The sequence below is a fragment of the Esox lucius genome, chromosome 10 (assembly GCF_011004845.1).
Source record: "Esox lucius isolate fEsoLuc1 chromosome 10, fEsoLuc1.pri, whole genome shotgun sequence".
Taxonomy (NCBI): Eukaryota; Metazoa; Chordata; class Actinopteri; order Esociformes; family Esocidae; genus Esox; species Esox lucius.
The window spans coordinates 8312445-8332242 of NC_047578.1; the positions used below are offsets into that span (position 1 = coordinate 8312445).

Here is a 19798-nt window from a genome sequence, read left to right on the forward strand (position 1 = left end):
TCACAGCTTCCTTTTGTAAATCCACTAAAACCTTTGTGTGCCTTTTTCATCTCACCAGTTTCCCCCTATAGACGTAAGGTTACTTTGCATTCGTTCATTCATTTGTCACCAGCTGCCTGTTGTAGCCACGGAGAGGAAGGCAAGCAAATGGGAGAGCAGCACCTTTAAGATTTGAGCTGCTGCTTCATGCAGTAATCTGGAGAGGTTTATTTGTTCTCAGGAAATGTGTATTTCAGATTTAAGCGCAACAAACATTTTACATTTCAGTAATGTTCTTATTCAGAATCACATACCTTATTGCATACATTTACTAGAAACAATGCTTCACTATTTATTTCAGGTGGGGGCTGGGGGGCTTGGGGCTGGCGGGCTGGGGGGTAGTGATTCAGTTGGAAGCTGGGGCTGATCAGGCGGCCATGACACTGTCTGGACCGAACAAATCTGACTCTGGTTAGCTTCAGGGGAGATCTACAGCTGCCCCTGGTCCAGACTGGGACATGGCATGCAGCCCTGGGGGAGGATAAACTACACTCTGTCCAGGACTTATCCAGTCCAACTCCATGGGCCCGAAAAATGAATTCCACCTGAAGGTTTTCGCAGATTTAAAATTGAAATTGAGTTTTGAAGTTAAATTCTTTCACATTATATTTGCGTTTCAATGCACGCTTTGATAACACACATCTGGAAGTGCAGACACATTTCGTATTCTTAAACAGCACATTGTCGTATGGAGTTCTGCTGGCTGAAGAAAACTACTACATTTACAAGTCAGCACCCTGAAGGAAAGCAAGTCCAGCCTTCCATGCAATTACCATGCATCCCCAACCCATGATCCTTTTCATGATAGCTCTTACAAGCCTCTTACTTTTCTTTTATCCCAAATGGCTGCGCCAGAATGGTTAGCCAAGCAGAATTACGTCTGAAGGATGAAGATCTACGGCCATGAGACACGGCATCTCTGTGTTACTGTTGGCCAATTATCCCCCTAAAACACTGTGGATGAGAACAAATGTAACTTAGTAGGATGCATGTCTGACACTCCTGGAAGTGTCTCAGTGCAGGATGCATTCCTTGCAGGATTTCCTATGATAGATCGCGGAATGTTCCAGGAGAGTCCACCGATCCAGGAGAGTCCACAGCCTGGGTGAGGGGTGTGCACTACCCCCCAGGGGAGTCACTTTCCTTGGGGAAACCAATACTGTCCCAGTCCTGGAAGTTTGGTCATTCAATCTGTAATGTCCTTTACGTGACAATACAACAAATGATCTGTTTTTATTAAATCCAAGAGTTACTAAAGAAGCAAAATAAAATGCAGTTTGGTACTTTAGTTTTTTTTTTAACATTACATTTTCAGCTGAATGTGTAATACGTTTATGTGTTCATTATTTTTTTTATTAGAATCACTACTACACCTCAGATGGCCATGAATTTCTTAGAAAATGTTTGGCTAGACAGCACCACTTCTACAACTAGTGGCCAGAAACCCCAGAATGCAGAGGAAAGTATTAACAATTTCGTAACACTTTCACTGTAAACAACGATCAAAGCGTGAGTGCACCAGTTCATGGTTTGCCTGAGACGGGTAAATGTTCTGGGATCGTTTCTGTTGTGTTTTAACCAATATTCTTAGTTTCATGGAGTTTGGGGTGCTGGCGCGAGCCATTTGGTTTGCCTTCCACTTTCAGACAGAATAGTGTCCTCTCTCCGGGAGGTCCTTTGAAGGAAAAACGTGTGTTTTAATTCCAGGAGGGTTGATAAGAGTGGTTAAAATTTGTTCTGCTTCAAAGACCTCAGATGGACATGCATTGGGCATGTGGTAGGCCAACTGCAACATATTTAGGATCTGCCTGGAATAGATATGGTGAGATCCACACAGAACGTATGTTAGTTAGTATGTTGGTTAGTGCTTACAGTACATAGGTATGTAGACCACACGCAACATACAGTATATTACTCTGATTGGCCAGATGTTGGTCGTTAAAAAATGGGATGGAAAATGCTAAATTTGAAAGGTCACGTCCATAACACTGTTTGACCTGAAGTCATAAAATCTGTTTCAAGTCCTTCTTTTCACATGGAAGACATTTCAGGGACCCATAAGGTCTGCCTGCCATGATGAATTTTATGAAAAACATATAACATAATGAAAAACTCTACATTGTACATTGTTGTAATATTTTCAAGACTAGCACCTAAAACAGCAGGTCTGCTAATGACCAATAGATAATCGTATGTATTTGACCTGGCAGATAAACGCTTATCAAAGGGAGATCTCTGTGTGAATGCCCTTTACCAAAAGAAGGCCTCTGGGTGAATGTCCTTCATCAAAGGGAGGTCTCTGGGTGAATGTCCTTTACCAAAGGGAGGTCTCTGGGTGAATGCCCTTTACCAAAGGGAGGTCTCTGGGTGAATGTCCTTTACCAAAGGGAGGTCTTTGTGTGAATGCCCTTTTCCAAAGGGAGGTCTCATTGTGAATGCCCTTTATCAAAGGGAGGTCTCTGGGTGAATGTCCTTTACCAAAGGGAGGTCTTTGTGTGAATGCCCTTTACCAAAGGGAGGTCTCATTGTGAATTCCCTATACCAAAGGAAGGTCTCATTGTAAATATTCTTTACCAAAGGGAGGTCTCATTGTGAGTGCCCTTTACCAAAGAGAGGACTCTTAGTGAAGGCTCTTTATTAAAGTGAGGACTGTTTGTGAATGTCCTTAATCAAAGGGAGGTCTCATTGCGAATGCTCTTTACCAAAGGGAGGACTCTTGGTGAATGCCCTTTATCAAAGGGAGGACAGTTTGTGAATTCCGTTTATTGCTTAGCTCAGACTGTTATCTGATGTGCAAGTTGGTTCTCAAGTCCTTCAGTTTTTAATGTCCCTCCCTATTGTCCTAGACTGACATCCGTGGCAAAACCATGGACATTTCTGGATGTCATCTGACTTTTTCGTTCTGGATTAAATTAGTTTTTCCTATATATATAATGATCTCACTTATATATTATCCATGAATATGGAGAGAATGTGTGAAACAATAATTATATTGTGTTTATAGCTGACTGTGAAGCATATCATTATGGCAATATCATTTTTAAATAATACAATCAGTCTCCTAAAATAGTCTCTTAGAAAAATATAACATTATCCTTTTTAACAAAGTCAATGAACGTCATATATTGGCTATTATGTGAAGTTGCCAAATGTTAAGACTGATGCAGTATCACATTAAGTCAACCAGTTCTGGGCTTAGGTCTTGCATGGAAAGAAAATGACAGCATTTGTTGAACAGATGTTTGTGTTGTGTTCAAAGTGAACTGTCTGGCAGGTCTGTGGAAGACTGCTGAGTTGTGTGTGAACAATGGTTTTCAGTGAGAAAATCAGTGGGAACAAGATCCAGATTCACCACATTCAAAAAACAAAGTCAACTCTAATCAATTATTGTAATCCTTTTGTTATAGGTACAATAACGCATTGGAAGCGTTTATATTATTTTTGCCATTAATAAAATGGGGAAAAGATCATGATTAAAAGAACACAATTACACACGCACAGCAATAAATCTTGCTGAATAGATTTATTTAAAATATTTTCATTTATAGGCATGCTTCTTAATAAAAGTTTTATTTGTAGTGTTTATGGCCACTCAATAAAACTTTGTTTGTTTTATTTCAAATTACAATCACACGCTTGACTGGAGGCGTCCAGCCGACAAAATCATTTATAGAGCAGGATACCATGTAAGTTGTGCTAGCCTATGTTTAAGATGTATGGTAAAATGTGAGCATGTGATGAAATGCTTGTTTGGTTGTGTCAGCCTAAAATAAATTGTTCCTCTTTTCGAATGTTTATTACTTTCATGCTAGGTTTTTGATGTGACCATAAGCAATGGGACAGCTATCGTTGACAGCACTGCAATTGTATCTTCATTGAGGGATTTTTTTTTGTCTTTTGTTTGGCAGCAGTGTGTTGAACTCAGTCCTATATCACTCCAGGTGTGAAGTCACAATTTTCACCTTTACCTCCAGTTCCTGGTCCAGACACAACCATTACCCATACCAGCTATTGTAAAAGCGGCCCTCATGCTAATAAATAAGGCTCTAAATGGCTAAAACAGCTGTCACTCATGGTCCCCTGCCAGTTTATTGGAGGGCTTGTGGTTTCCTGCATTTCGTCATCCAATATCATCCGGCCATAATCTTGTGATTTGGAACAATTTCCTGACCATTAGTCTCTCCTATTCGGCTCTCTGAATGGTCACGGGTGTAACTATAGCATGATTTCAGACTCAAGCAGGTTATTATTATGTTTTTAAACAAAATCCATCACCATTGTATAAACAATATGGTAACCAGTTGGCTAATTTGCCAATATCTGAAATTTGAAGAATTTTCTGATACTTAAGAACCCTGAGAGCATTTGAGACATGAGTCCTCCAACTGTTTGAGCAATTCTGTTTGGTTCAGAGCATTATGGCGTAAAACTCAGGTAACTCAGGTAACTCTGATATATTTAGTTGTTTGAATAAACACGTATAAGTTGGGGATTTTAAAGTAAGTAGGTATTCCAGATGTAATGACAAGACAAAAACTGAGAAATCACACAGAGCTACAGTGGATATAAAAAGTATACACACCCCTGTGAAAATGCCAGGTTTTTGTGATAAATCATGTCAGAACTTTTTCCATTTTTAATGTGACCTATAATGGGAAGCAATTAAATTGAAAAACAAACTGAAATCTTCAAGGGGGGAAAATTGAAAAATGTAAACCTTACAATAACCTGGTTGCATAAGTGTGCACACCCTCTTGTAACTGGGGATGTTGCTGTGTTCAGAATTAACCAATCACATTCAAACTCATGTTAAATAAAAGTCATTACAAACCTGCCATCATTTAAAGTGGCTCTGATTAATTACAAATAAAGTTCAGCTGTTCTAGTGGGATTTTCCTGACATTTTCTTAGTTGCATCTCAGAGCAAAAGCCATGGTCCGCAGAGAGCTTCCAAAGCATCAGAGGGATCTCTTTGTTGAAAGATATCAGTCAGGAGAAGGGTACAAAAGAATTTCCAAAGCATTAAATATACCATGGAACACAGTGAAGACAGTCATCATCAAGTGGAGAAAATATGGCACAACAGAGACATTACAAAGAGCTGGACATCCCTCCAAAATGACGAGAAGAAAACTGGTCAGGGAAACTTCCAAGAGGCCTACAGCAACACTAAAGGTACTGCAGGAGTGTCTGGCAAGTACTGGCTGTGTGCTACATGTGACAACAATCTCCCGTATTCTTCATATGAATGGGCTATGGGGTAGGGTGGAAAGACGGAAGCCTTTTCTTACAAAGAAAAACATCCAAGCCTGGCTGAAGCTTGCAAAAACAAACATCAAGTCTCCCAAAAGCAAGTGGGAAAATGTGTTATGGTCTGATGAAACCAAGGTTGAACTTCTTGGCCATAATTCCAAAAGGTATGTTTGGTGCAAAAACAACATATCACCCTAAGAACACCATACACACAGTGAAGCATGGTGGTGGCAGCATCATGCTTTGGGGCTGTTTTTCTTCAGCTGGAACTGGGGCCTTAATCAGGGTGGAGGGAATTATGAACAGTTCCAAATACCAGGCAATTTTGGAACAAAACCTTCAGGCGTCCGTTAGAAAGCTGAAGATCAAGTTCACCTTTCAGCACGACAACAACCCAAAGCACATGTCCAAATCCACAAAAGCATGGCTCCACCAGAAGAAGATTAACATTTTGGAATGGCCCAGCCAGAGCCCAGACCTGAATCCAATTGAACATCTGTGGGGTGATCTGAAGAGGGCTTTGCACAGGAGATGTCCTCGCAATCTGACAGATTTGGAGCACTTTTGCAAAGAACAGTGGGCATATATTGCCACGTCTAGATGTGCCATGCTAATAGACTCCTACCCAAAAAGACTTAGTGCTGTAATAAAATCAAAAGGTGCTTCAACAAAGTATTAGTTTAAGGGTGTGTTAACTTTACAACCAGGTTATTGTGAGATTTTTTATTTTTCCCCCTCAAAGATTTCAGTTTGTTTTTCAATTGAATTGTTCACGTTATTGGTCACACTACAGGTGGAAAAAGTTCTGACATGATTTATCTTTGTCTCATTCTTTTACATCAAAATAATCTGGCATTTTAACAGGGGTGTGTAGACTTTTTATATCCACTGTATATCCATGGTCAGTGTTATTCTCAAAGCAAGTCTTTCGATGAAGTAAAAAAAAACAAAAAACATTTGGAAATACCAATATTTCAGTGTTTATTTTCATTGTTATGCTGGAGATTCAAGACACAGATTGTGCACTCAATGTCATGTTCGCGGTGTGTTGAAAAATATTTCTCTAACAGAAAGAAACAGAATTCGTACTATTTGCTATGGTTTTGGGATATCATTCTACAGTACACATTTTTTTACATCTATCAACACCTACACTATACTGAGTATGAAACTAAATCATTTTTGTTGGAAAGGCAAAAGAGACACTCGGATCCAATGTGGAAAAGTCTTTAGTTAGTGTGTGTTGTTCTTGGCACTGAGGGTTATAATGACAACATTGCCCTTCCTGCAGAAGGAAAGCTGCTCCCAAAGGGCTAAAGGTGGAAGGTTTATGCAAGATCAGAAGTTACAAGGTCCAGAGGTATTCTACAACAACTCTCTACCCAGAGACGTTTACATGCACGTTGAAACCAAGGGGCCCCACGCAATTGGCAAATCATTTATAACCCCATTTACAAAAAGTTGGGATGCTGCGTAAATATAAACAAAAACAGAATGCAAAATAATTTAAACCTTATATTCAATAGACAACATATCAAATGTTGAAACTAAGGCATTTTATTGTTTATTGAAAAATATATGCCCACTTTGAATTTGATGCCAGCAACACATTTCACAAGAGATGGGAGAGAGGCAACAAAAGACTGGAAAAGTTGTGCAATGCTAAAAAACTAAACCTTGTGGAATATCAAACAACTAATTAAATCAATTGGCAACAGGTTAGTAACATTACTGGTATTTGAAGATAATTCCAGAGAGAATGAGTCTTGAGGATGGCGAGAGATTCACCACTCTATGAAAGACTGCAAAGGCAAATGGTGCAACAATATATGAATAACATTTCTCAATGTAAAATGGCAGTTTGGGGATTGAGTTTGTGGATCTCATCATCTGTGGTACATAATATTATTAGAAGATTTAAAGATTTAGAAAAATCTCTGTATGCAAGGGACAAGGACGAAAAACAATACAGACATGATTCTGTAGTGGAAATCACTGCATGGGCTCAGACACACTTCCAAAAATCAAATGCAAGTTAATGTAAGTTAAAACTCTACCATGCAAAGGAAAAACCAAATAAAAACAAGATCTAGAACAACGCTGCCTTCTCTGGGCCTGAGCTCATTTAAGATGGACTGATGTGGAGAACTGTCCTGTGGTCTGACAAATCAAAATGTGAAATTATTTTTGGAAATCATGGACATCGCGTCCTCCCGGACTAAAGAGGAGGGGGACCATATAGCTTGTTATCAGCGCAGAGTTCAGAAGCCAGCATCCTTGATGGTATGGGGGTGCATTAGCGCACATGGCATGGGTGACATGCACATCTGTGAAGGCACCATTAATGCTGAACAATACATACAAGTATTGGAGCAACATATGCTGCCATCCAGACAACGTCTTTTTCAGGGAAGGCCTTGCTTATTTCAGCAAGACAATGCCAAATCACATTCTGCACGTATTACAACAGCATGGCTCCATAGTAAAAGAGTCTGGGTGCTGAACTGGACTGGGTGCTGAACTGGCAGTCCAGACCTCTCATCCATTGAAAACATTAGGTGCATTATGAGGCGAAAATTACAACAAAGGAGACCCTGAATTGTTGAAAAGTTGCAATCCTACATCAAGCAAGAACGGGAATACATTTCACTTTCATAACTAAAGCAATTGGTCTCAGTTCCCAAACGCTTACAGAGTGTTGTTAAAAGAACAGGTGAACGCAACACAGTGGTAAACATCTCCCACCTCCAACTTTTTTAAAAAGTGTTGCAGGCATCAAATTCAAAATGGATAGGTCTTTTTTCCAAAAACAATAACATTCTCGGTTTCAACATTTGTACATTGTCTTTGTATTATTTTCAATTAAACATAGTGATGAATGATTGCACATCGTTGCATTCTGTCTTGATTAACATTTAACGCATGAAGCTGAAAGGGCTGAAAGATGACCCGGTGCTGAAAACTCCCTGAATCTTCTTCAGGCCATTACTGTCAGTGAGAATTTGTTATAAATGAACTTACCTGGTAAAATACGAATAAAATAATTAATTGTGTTGTCGACCCTGTCAGCGGAGCTTTAACATAATCCTTGTTTTAGAAACTATTTTCTGTGCTTGTCTTAGTGTGACCTGGACTTGTTTAATGAATAATATGTGAACAAAGTTTGTTGCCAATGGAGTCTATTTTAACACGTTGTTTGGACATGACTCTGATCATGCCAGCTGGACAATTGGCTCAACCATTCAAGAAAGCCTAATACATTTGTAACAGATTTTCTTTTGTTCCTCAACAGTTGTGCTTTGATCAAGAAAAGTAATTTACAAACAGCTAAATAGGACTGTCGGCAATCAAAATGCCAGAATGAAAGGGAGAAGTCAGGGTTCTGGAGTCTGATAGAGTATGACCACAACTGAACACAAATCCACTTCGCCCGAGTTATGTCTGTGATTCTGAGCGAGCTGGAAAGCCACAAATCAGTTAAATACAAACTTGAGCAGCTATTGGATAACCAGCTGGTCATATGAGGCTCTGGCTCTGCTTGGGCCAAAATGCCACTCTAAAACACATTAGAATGCACACTCATACAGAAGGGAAAGTCTCAAATTTTTAAATTATGGGTTGAAATTGCATAAGCATTATTTAATATTTTTGCATTTACAGATCTATGAAAATACCATATGTATGTTTGAGAAAAATCTGACAATGACAAAGACGTTTTTTTATTGATCAGTTTTATTTACTTATGAAAACCATTGTATCTGTATGTAACAAAATTATTATAATTCTTTCACAAAAAAAGTAAACTTTTAGGATTTTTAAAAGCGATGCATCAATGGTCATTATGAATTTTACTTAAATGTGTCATTCAGTTACGTTGTTAAGTTAAACAGCATAGCTCAAATAAATTCCAAATGTTTACCTAAAATTCATTGAATGATTTTTGCAATCCAAACTGAGTAAATACAGTAGAATTTTACATTTGACAGTGCAAAAGTCCAAGCCATTCAATCAATGCAAGGCACGTATGGAATGTTCACAATAACAACCAATTGTATTCCTAATATACAGTCTCAGGAGCTTGTGGATTTGCTCACAAGCAACACATCACAAATTCCTTCTATCCTCCTTCCATTCCTTCTTCTTCCTTACCTTTTGTTTGATCTTTTTCCTCCCTTCAACGATTTGCCAGTCAAGAAACACCTTCAGTTGGAACACCTGCTGTCGCTGGTTCTCGAGTAGGCCTACGTGTTTTTCCTCTCCTCTGAGGATATTGAGTACACAGGCCCATATGTTTCCTTTGAGTTCTGACTAGAATCCAAAGAACTGAGCTAGCTACCTACAAATGCAAGATGATCTCATCGACTCGCTGCATTTTTAGATGTTTGTCCGAATTGTCGCAAACATGACATTTGTGCTGCGGATCAGGGGTCATAACTGAGCGTGCTCAGAGCTGAGGTCGCTGTCGTGACTGTCCTCGTTACCAGGGGAGCTGACGGAGTGGTGTAGTCCTCCCACCATGCCAGAGTACTCAGAGGGTAACAGCGTTCCCTTTTTCACGTTGACCAGTTCTTTCTCCCGGGCCACCGCCCCCTGCTGACCCCCTTTAACACGCTTCCATTTCATCCGTCTGTTTTGGAACCACACCTTCACCTGTTGGAGAGAAGAGCAATGAGTTTCCAGGGAAATAGTGTGTAAGTTATACCACAGTGGAATCCAACTGAGTGTCAGGTGTTAGCAAAGCTAGTTAGCTAGCATAAACGGCCGGACAAAATTGGCAATATTAATATTCACTCTAAGCTAAACTGAGTCTGATGGAGTAATGTGAAGCACACATCGCTCATGTATTGGTCTTTAGTGCTACCTCTCAGTTGTTGATGGCCACGGCTACTAGTTGAGGTATCTGATTTTGTTGGGTGATATACAAAATGCTATCATCTTCAAAAACTACAGCTTGTGCATAATACGTCGGTGCGGGTGCTCACTTGTGGTAAACTTTTCCATACTTTCTCATTGTGGCACTCCACGGGAATCAAACCAACAATCCAAACATAGCAAGCACCATACTCAACCAACTGAGTAACCTGTGAGTTGAACTGGGTTCAATAAAAGCTGAACGCAGACATCTTTCAACACATTTTCAGTGGACCAGTCTTAAGAGTGTAGATGGGTTGTACATAGAGGGTGATGCTCTGAGGTAACTCGATGCCATGGTGGATGTCTGGATTCTGGGCCTTCTAGAGACTGGCCTTCTTGGCACGTCAACTCTCAGTAAGACCCTTATATCCACCTGTGCGTCAGGAAACCCGGTGTCCTGAATCTGTTAGTGTGAACCCTCCTCTATCAGCATGTGTGACTGAGAGATTTACAGACTCAAGTGAAACAGACCTCTGCCAGTGCAGCAAAACTCTCACTCACACACAGACGCATATACACACACACACCCATGCACGCACACACATACACACCACCCCCCACACAGCACTACCCCCAAGCACATAATTAGCTGGCCCCTGCCGGCTCCGCCCTCACACGGCACAGTCTTATATAATCCCCCAATGACACCTCATAACCCAGAGCTGGCAGAGCCATAGTGTAATCTACAAGATCCTCCCTCGTTCAGTCACATGTTGAGTCTGGGTTCCCACGGCATCAAAAACAGACTATGCCAGGACGTTTTCATTCCACTAGGCACGATGGACGTTCCACGTGGTCTTCAATGACAATAAGCCCCAGGTTTAGGTAACGCTGGATGACAGTGAGCCCTGGGTTTAGGTAATGTTGGTTGACAGTGAGCCTCGGGTTTAGGTAAAACTGGTTGAGAGTGAGCCGCTGGTTTAGGTAAAGCTGGTTGAGAGTGGGCCCCTAGTTTAGGTAAAGCTGGTTGAGAGTGGGCCCCTGGTTTAGGTAACACTGGTTAAGAGTGAGCCCCTGGTTTGGGTAAAGCTGGTTGAGAGAGAGCCCCTGGTTTAGGTAACGCTAGTTGAGAGTGAGCCCCGGGTTTAGGTAACACTGGTTGACTGAGCCCTGGGTTGAGTAACACTGGTTGACAGAGAGCCCCGGATTTAGGTACCGCAGTTGACAATGAGCCCCTGGTTTTAGTAAAGCTGGTTGAGAGTGAGCCCCTGGTTTAGGTAAAGCTGGTTGAGAGAGAGCTACTGGTTTAGGTAAAGCTGGTTGAGAGAGAGCCCCTGGTTTAGGTGAACGGAGCAGGCGTGGAGCAGTGGCGTTGGCCTCCCCCGTTGAGGCGTCCTATTTCGAAACGGCCAGGTATGCGCTGTTGCAGGGGTCACGTCCGCACCCTGGCACCGGGCCCAGCCTCCGGTCCTTTCCCTGACTCGACAGATCCTTCAGTATTTGCGTCTCTTCTTCGCGATGATTAAGTTGCTGCCTAAAACGGCCCGATCAGATCAGGGACAGAGCGGCGCGCCGACTCCCTTCCTCCCGTGTCTCCTGCAGCCCATGTGTCATCAGCCTTTAATCCCCCATAAACTGCAGCCTCCTACTATATACCACTCACCCCCCCCCCCCCCCCCAACCACCCCCCACCCTTACCCAACCGAGCGACCTGCTTTCTCACAGGGGCCCAATACTCAGCTGTAGGGTTTATTTTAGGCACTGTGGCCACACAGACCAAGGCAGGAGTTAACAGGGTAAACACACACACGTGTGGCTCGTTTTCCAATTAACAGGTTTAATGTTGATCGCCTACAGTATGTACTCCATAGGTTTGCGCTAAACACACACACACACACACACACACGGTCTCCCGGACACCGTATAAAATCCTTTGCCACTGTATAAGCCACTACGGTCCATGACACCGAGCTAAGATGAACGTTAAGTAAATAAAGGTGCAGGCCCCAAATGTGCAATCAGTCAGTATTCCGGGAGTAGCTCGGCACAGGGATATGCACGCAAACACACAGCCATATACAGGTCCTCTGAAGGGGTTCAGTTGATTGGGATCTATGTCTGTTCATTCCCATGGGCTGAGGCCTAAATATGGGCTCAGCGGTGACGCTACTAAGTGGTTAATGACCAGAGGGAGGTAGACGCTATACTGTAAGATAATAACCAGAAGGATGCAAGAGTGGGTTTAACATCCAGGGTCGACACCCACACACCCTTTACACACAATCACACACACACACACACAGACACAGACACAAACCCCCCCACGCATATCCAGATGTATAGGCCATGTATTGGGAATGCATGAAGCGGAGGAATGAAAAGGAGGGAAGGGAAAAGGGAGAACCGGCCAAGGTGAGTGGGAGTAGGGAGTGACGGGGAGTGACGGGGCTCCTAGCAGCAGGGAGGGTCTCACTCCTGGGTGGCATCGGCCAGTCTGCCCCGGCCCACAATGCAGCTGCAACACTCTTGATTGGATTTATACAACAAACTACGCTCTCCAAAAGCACTCGGGTGCTTTTGCCAAGTCTGTACGTTGCTTTGGCTGAGAGCATCGCCACAAATAGATTCGTGGGGCCACGTGAAAAAGCACACTATTTGGTTTTAATTAAATGGTAGTTAAATTAATTTATCAAAAATATAACATGGAATGAGGGTCTTCTTTTCCAGCCACAAGTCACGTGCTTGTTCTGTGGTCCCGTTAGTAACAGGTTGAAAGGAGAGTCTCCATTGTAGAGCATACTGTTCTGTCTCCTTCCCCTAATGTCCAGTGTATTTCCTATTAGCGTCTGAAGGGAATTACAGAAACATCTGGTCTCTGACACATGCCATCAAACAGTCCCTCTGTACACACACACACACACACACACACACAGACAAACCTGCAGTGCTGGCAACACAAACACACACCCAGCTAGACCAGCACCTTTGGCAACACACACAGCACACACACCAGAAGCTCTGAAAACACACACACACCAGCATAGAGATATCAAAGACCTCTGTGGTTTGGTTTGGAAGAGATTAGATTCAGAGAAAGAGCATGACACGTCCAAGCGTTTGTTATTGTCAAAACATACCTTATTTCCCTCCTGAGGTCTGTGTTTTTAATAGAATTCATATCAAATGTCATTACCTGTCATTCAGTGAGCCTCAGTGTGAGTCTTTCAATAAATGTTTCTGTGAGTCATTATGGTAATTACAGAATTAATCCACAATAAAATGCCAATAAAATGCCAATTGTCTTGTTTATTTGCCCCGCAAAGAGAGAAATTAACTGGATCCGTTTCCCATTCTGTTGGGACTCATTAACTTGTGTTTTTTTTTCATTGCAACAACTAACAGGTACGAGAAATACGAGAAAAATCTAAATCGTTGTTTCCCATGTGTCCACACGTTAACGTACTTGTCTCTCTGTGAGGTCAAGATTGACAGCGATCTCGTATCGCCTCAGTCTGGTCAGGTAGTTGTGGTGTGCAAACTCCGACTCCAGTTCCCTGATCTGTTCCTTGGTGAACGCTGTCCTCTCCTTCCTGGGTTTGCTGCTCACATCAGACTTATAGCTCCCGTCCTGGGAATCTAAAATGAAAAACAGAACTTTTTCCAACCCACAGTCAAGTCGCCAAAAAAAGAAAAGGAAAAGGGGCAAAAAAAAAGAAGAAGAAGGAATTGTGTGATAAACTGCAGGGCCCCTGTCTGAAAATAAAATGAAAACAAAACAACTAGTGGTGCTATCTCGTTTTGTTTTACAGGGGCAATGTAGCGTCTGACTGGGATAGGAACGCTTCATGAGAGGAGCCAGCTAGAAAGTCAGAATGAGGTATCTATTTTATTATTAAGAAGTTAAACATGCAAACGTTGCAACAAATAAATTTACTATAGTCACATTTATTTTAAACATCTACACAGACAAAGATTACAATCACTTGTTCTACTGGAACGTTGGTGGAATAGTATCTGTCTGTCTCTTCTACTTCATCATTTATTTTTTTCATCCAAACAGAGATGCACCGCCGTACAACATTTTTAAAAAGCCAACTCAAGACCGTGGCTTTATTGTTTGACGACAAAAGTGATTCCAGAAGCTAACCTTTGCTTGGGCCTGAATAGAGGCAAGGCTGAGTTTTGTCAGGTGTGGGTTAATGTGAGGCTGCAACGTGCAGTATATCTCAGATGAATGTAAAGCTATCAAGTTTTGCCATATCCAATCAGCGCCGGAAATCAGATGCAGGCGGTCACTTTGAAGTGGCGTGTGTGGTAGAATGACAGACATGGTGACATGGGACGCTAATGTGAGCCTAACAACTGTGACCTCATAGACTGCTAAACAACTGACCAATAGACACGCTGATCAGCAGAGTGGAGCACCACCCACGGGCGTAGACATAAAATGGCGGACGCTCCTCTGTGAAGTTCCATCAGCCAGCTCCACTGCTTCAGCAGATGCCACGGGTGAGGTTGTGAGCGGCGATATATTTGAATGAAATTAAAATCAATTTCGGAAAGCCTTTACAGTCTGTAATTACACTGTGTCCGACGGTCCGTATTTCATTCAGATGAACGCTTAATTAATGAGAATTGTTTTAAATTGATCCCAGTTTTTCATTAATGACATTCCTTGGTCATCACCTGCGTTAAGTGCTGTCATTTAGTCCACAAAATCAGCTGACATCCCCTTTTTAACTGCTGATGTTGGACTGGCTGACAAGCCGACTGGCGCCAGGAAGCAGTCAGTGTGTCAGCCACCTCACACTGGCACAGCATGTCATCTATACATGTTTCCTCCATATACATAAACACAATATTCAATATAAGACAAAGGCATTCCTGGAAATACAATATTACAAAATTTCACAGTGTATTATTGTTTTATTTTTAAATAGTAGGTTGATCATTTAAAATATTTTTGAAAGCAGAAATTTGTCTTATTATTATTATTATTATTATTATTATGCAAATTACAATGTGTTGTCCCAGAATGGATTTCTTATGTATATTTTTTATTCTTTTTATGAAAACACCCTTTGACTTGAAAATCCAAACCACATTGTCTTCTGTAACATATCAAAGGTTTTAAAACAAAGACTTGGGATCCATGTCCAATGCTCTGTTGTGCTTCCCGAGTCCTACATCGTGTCAATCAGAGTTGCACCTTGGTGTAAAACTGACTTGAAAGATGGGATTTGGAAAGTGAATTAGTGGTCACCATGGTGACACCATGACTACTGCCTGGCGGGTTACCAGGACAGGAACAATAACCCTGATACGCATTTTCTATGATCGGCAAACAGCCATCCTGCCCAGAGAAAATGGGCACTCTCAATATAAGATGAAAACAGACATAATAAAGTTGAACCTATATTGGGAAGGATGTAGTGACACGAGGAAAACATTTGTTCACTATGACTGTGAAGTGCGTGTGTCCCTCGTAGCTACATTAAAACAAAGGCCCTGGATAGGTGCGCCTGCTCAATCACTCGAAAGTAAATGTAAAATGTCTATCAGTCTCCCAGTGGAAATGTGTCAGTGCACAGCCCGGCACGAAGCCGGCGTCAGTGAAATCTCTTCTGGACACAGAGAGCAGTGACTCAGCGTGACGGTACGCCGATGACCTGAATCTGCCCAGATCTTAGCACACCTGTGACCGGCAGGAAGTCCAGGCACGGTACCAGTCACTTCTCAGAGTCCTGACATGTCTAGTCCCCAGGCCTGATATGGGTAAGGCCTGCATTATTCTGCCGTCTTCCGATAATGAGGACGGCCACAGTCATGTACAGCCTTATTAGGTGTAGTGCAGTGCCCGGGCATGACGCATCCAATGCATTTAGCCGTCGGCCATTTTGAGACGCCACCCTGGGGCACAGATCGGTCTGTCCTTACAAACTCAGCACTTTCTAAGGCAACCCCGGTCGTCGGCAGGACAGTGGGTAACATGAACTATAATATCCCTGACTTGGGTAACTGTGGTCATCCAGCCGTTGAACAATCTGTCCATTTGACCTGGCTGTGCGCTCTTATTTTTGTTTAATTAAAAATGTTACTATTCACCCCGCAGAAAAATATTTTTCACACAGAAAGATATACATTTCTGTCTGTTTGGCTGATATTTGTATTTAATTAAATTCAGTTCCATTCCCTCTTTTATCGTCCACACTGTACCCTCTCTGAGTCACCATCTACACACCGCTGCTCCAGCTTTAGTTAAATAGGTTCTACAGCCATAAATGCAGGGTCGGTTTAACGCTACCAAAATGCCCAGGTGGGGCCGTTGTAACAGTTTAAAAAAGGCAGCTAAAACTCTGCTTCACAGAAATCACACCTGTAGGCCATTAATGCCCTGGAGGAAAATGTCACCGCTGATTATTCCCGGGAGACTAAAGACCCGGACAAAGAAACGCTTGGATGTGCCAGGTTATGTTACCTAAGTAGTTTGAGGCGGTTGGGTTTGGAAAAAGTTAATGGAAGACGGTTAAAATATATGTATGTTTTTTTCTTTGATTCTAAAGAGAATGTTACATTTGGGCAGAAAGTGAAAAGATCCATGTCAGTAATGCAGCAAATGACAGAGGTGAGTCAATTCCCTGATAATCAAAGAGAGGTAGTTAATAACTGTTGGAACAAATGGAAAAGCAGCTTTAGAGATTGGCTCTAAAGCTTCACATAACAGAAGATAGGATTACAGAAATTTAATGTTTTCCACAAGCTAGTTTAATAAACGTTTGTCAATAGAATAGTATGGCGCTATTTTATTGTATATATTTATATAAGTATATATAATGAGCATTTTAGGTTTCATAGGAAGTCAAATGTTTTAATTTAATGTGTTACAATTTTGCAACTGGAAAGCATTTCCTTAAACACATATTTAAAACATTAATTAATTCAGTATAAGCATTGTTTTACTGAGGAGAAATCTATATGATGGTGTGAGAATAATTTCTTCACTAAGGTGAAATCAAGTATATCAAATATAATTCATGATTTTGTTTCTGAGAATTTCACTAATGTGCTAGGTTCACTTCTTTTATTTCTCTTTAAATTCTGGACAAATTCTCCACACTAACTTAAGACATTAGCAAACAATGTAACAATTGATAATACACTCCACAAAGATCCTATAATATATGTATATATAAGACCTAATAACAATGGAATATTGGAATACATTTTTTTATAGTCCACAGAAATGTTTTTGCAGATAATTGTTAATTGATCATTGTTGGTCAGTATTTAGTGTAATACAGTGTGCACCAAGCACTCCCTTTGTAAACATCCAATCAAAGACAACTTTTTCAATCATAAGAGTGATGTATATTTCAGAAGCAAAAAATGTTAACCCTTATACAATAAACAAGTAAATAAAGCCTAAATAGTGAAACAAAAACCCTAACAATTATTGAGGTCAAAACTTTACATTTACCTTGGGAAGAATTTATTTTAATTAAAAAGTACAAGCAATGGTCTTCTGTCGCTGCATGATTGTCCGGAGGTTAATGGAAACATTAGCCAATTAGTAGAAATACTAATCACCAGATTGGTTAATTTTCTTACAGTTTTCTTTTGTGTGTGTGTGTTTTTGCAGAGAGGACTCGTGCTACAATCTCCTCAGCGATAAAAAAATTAGACGGCTGTAAAAGCGAAGAAAGAGAAACGAGAGGAGGTGGGACCCCTCACTGTCCTCGTCTTACCCGAGCTGTCACTCTTCCCTTTACCGTTGCGCCTCCGTTCCGTCTCGTCGGGGGACATCGTCTGTCGGCCAGAGTCCCCGGAGGCACAGGATACACCTGTGGAATCACCACCTCCTCCCAGACCCGGGTTGGCACCGGAGCCACACAGACCGGAGGCTTGGCTGTCCTGCGGGGCCAGGCAGAGGCCGTGCCTGGTGTTGGGCGAGGGCATCGGGGGGATGTGCCAAGAGGTCTGGTGGGTCTGGTGCTGCGGGTGGTGAGGGTGTTGCTGGGGCAGGTGTCCTCCGTACACCCCATCCTCCCCGGGTCCGGAGTACCCCCCGCAGGGAGGCGAGGAACCGGGCAGGTCGGGGTAGGAGACGTGGTCGGAGCGTCCGTGCAGCGCCAGCGGGGACTGGGCGAAGGCAGGGTGCGGGTGCAGGGCCTGGGCCGGGGCGTGGGGGCTACGGAGGCACCCAAAGAGGGAGTGATCCATCACAGTGCTCCGGGAGATCCACCCGGTTGGACGAAACCCCCCTGAGGCTGCCTCACACGGAACCGCCCGGGAACGACGGGGAGAAACCACGCTGCGGACCGATGGAGTATCGCAAAGTCGGAGAAGGCTCCCCCGGACGGAGCAGGAGAGGACCGTAGCCAGCTGTGGAAGGCGGAAGGACTGGGGAGTCTCAAGTCACGGCTCTCCTCCACAACTCTCCTCTCGCACCTCTGGCGGGACCCCGTTAGTTCCCAGGGAGACTGAGTGTAGGAAGCTGAAGAGAGGCAGAGCGCGTCGTGTTGAAAGGAAGGGCCTCCGGTAATCCGGAGCATGCAGCCCGTTGCCAGGCACAGAGAGGGTAAACACAGGCTGGGCTAGGCTGGAGTTCGGGTGTCAGCACGCAGAGAGAGACGCTAGACCAAGAGGAAAAGCAGATGAGAGGAGAGACAGCCGAGTCCGGAGTGGTTCCAGGGAAGTAGTGAGAGAGGGAGAGAGAGAGGGAGAGAGGGTGGGAGGAGGACGAGGAGGGGGGATGTTATATATAGGGCGTAATGTGAGAGGGAGGCCGGGTCACTTGTGCACTGGCTCGCTGCTAGGCTACTGACCGCACGCATGCGATCTTCCTCCAAAACGCAACGCACAATCAATCTTCCCCATTCCTATAGCTTTGCCTCGGGGGAAAGAGGGCCAGTTATTGTGGAGCCACCAGACCCGTTGGCACACTCTCTGCGAGGTGCAGTGTTGCGTCAGACTTCAGGGGTTGGAAGGTTCAGAGGTTCAACATCCCAAAATGATCTGCTGTGTGTGTGTTTATTGTATATAGGTGAAGGTTGGGCTGGTGCTTTGCTTTTGAGTGAAGGTAGTTTGAAAAGATGTCCACTGTATCAGTCTCAATCCTTGACATCTAACTGCAATGAGGAGTAACTTTATACAAACGCACAAATCTGTGCACATACATTACCTAGGTACTTCTAAGTATTTAGCCCTTTGTCATTCTAAATTTAAAACTGTCAAAGCAACTATTTTAGCGGAGTGGTTACGGCCAATGGAAAAGCTCCAGGTTCACAACTTAATTGAAATGCTATACAGTAACAACTAATTATGGGAAATTATAGGGGAGTTATTGAAACATAAGACGGAGACAGATTTAGCACAAGAAAGCGTGTGTTATGTTATGTTTTTTTGTCAACATGATTCATTTGGTGCTTCTTTTGAAAAGCTTTTCATATTAAAGTATGTCAATGTCATATTTATCAAGGGAAAATAACACACACTTATTATCAAAAAATTTATATTTTAGTGGTTGGAATATGAGTGAAAAAACTTTAGGATCAAGGAGTCCAAATAGAGTTTTCATGTTTAAATGGAAATAGTATACTTGATTTGTAATAAATAATAGACGCATAGCTTGAGCACACCAAATTTGTCAAGA

The 19798-nt window shown here is 42.4% G+C and overlaps 1 protein-coding gene across 1 annotated transcript; it reads right to left on the bottom strand.

The window, feature by feature from the left end:
• Window positions 1-9063: 9063 nt before the first annotated feature.
• Window positions 9064-19162, bottom strand: meox2b (mesenchyme homeobox 2b). Its single transcript, XM_010873191.3, has 3 exons — window positions 17892-19162; window positions 13610-13782; window positions 9064-9942 (listed from the first exon to the last, which is right to left on the bottom strand). Exons 1-3 carry the CDS (start codon window positions 18364-18366, stop codon window positions 9721-9723), a joined length of 870 nt encoding a protein of 289 aa, XP_010871493.2. The 5' UTR covers window positions 18367-19162; the 3' UTR covers window positions 9064-9720.
• Between the last annotated feature and the right edge of the window lie 636 nt (window positions 19163-19798).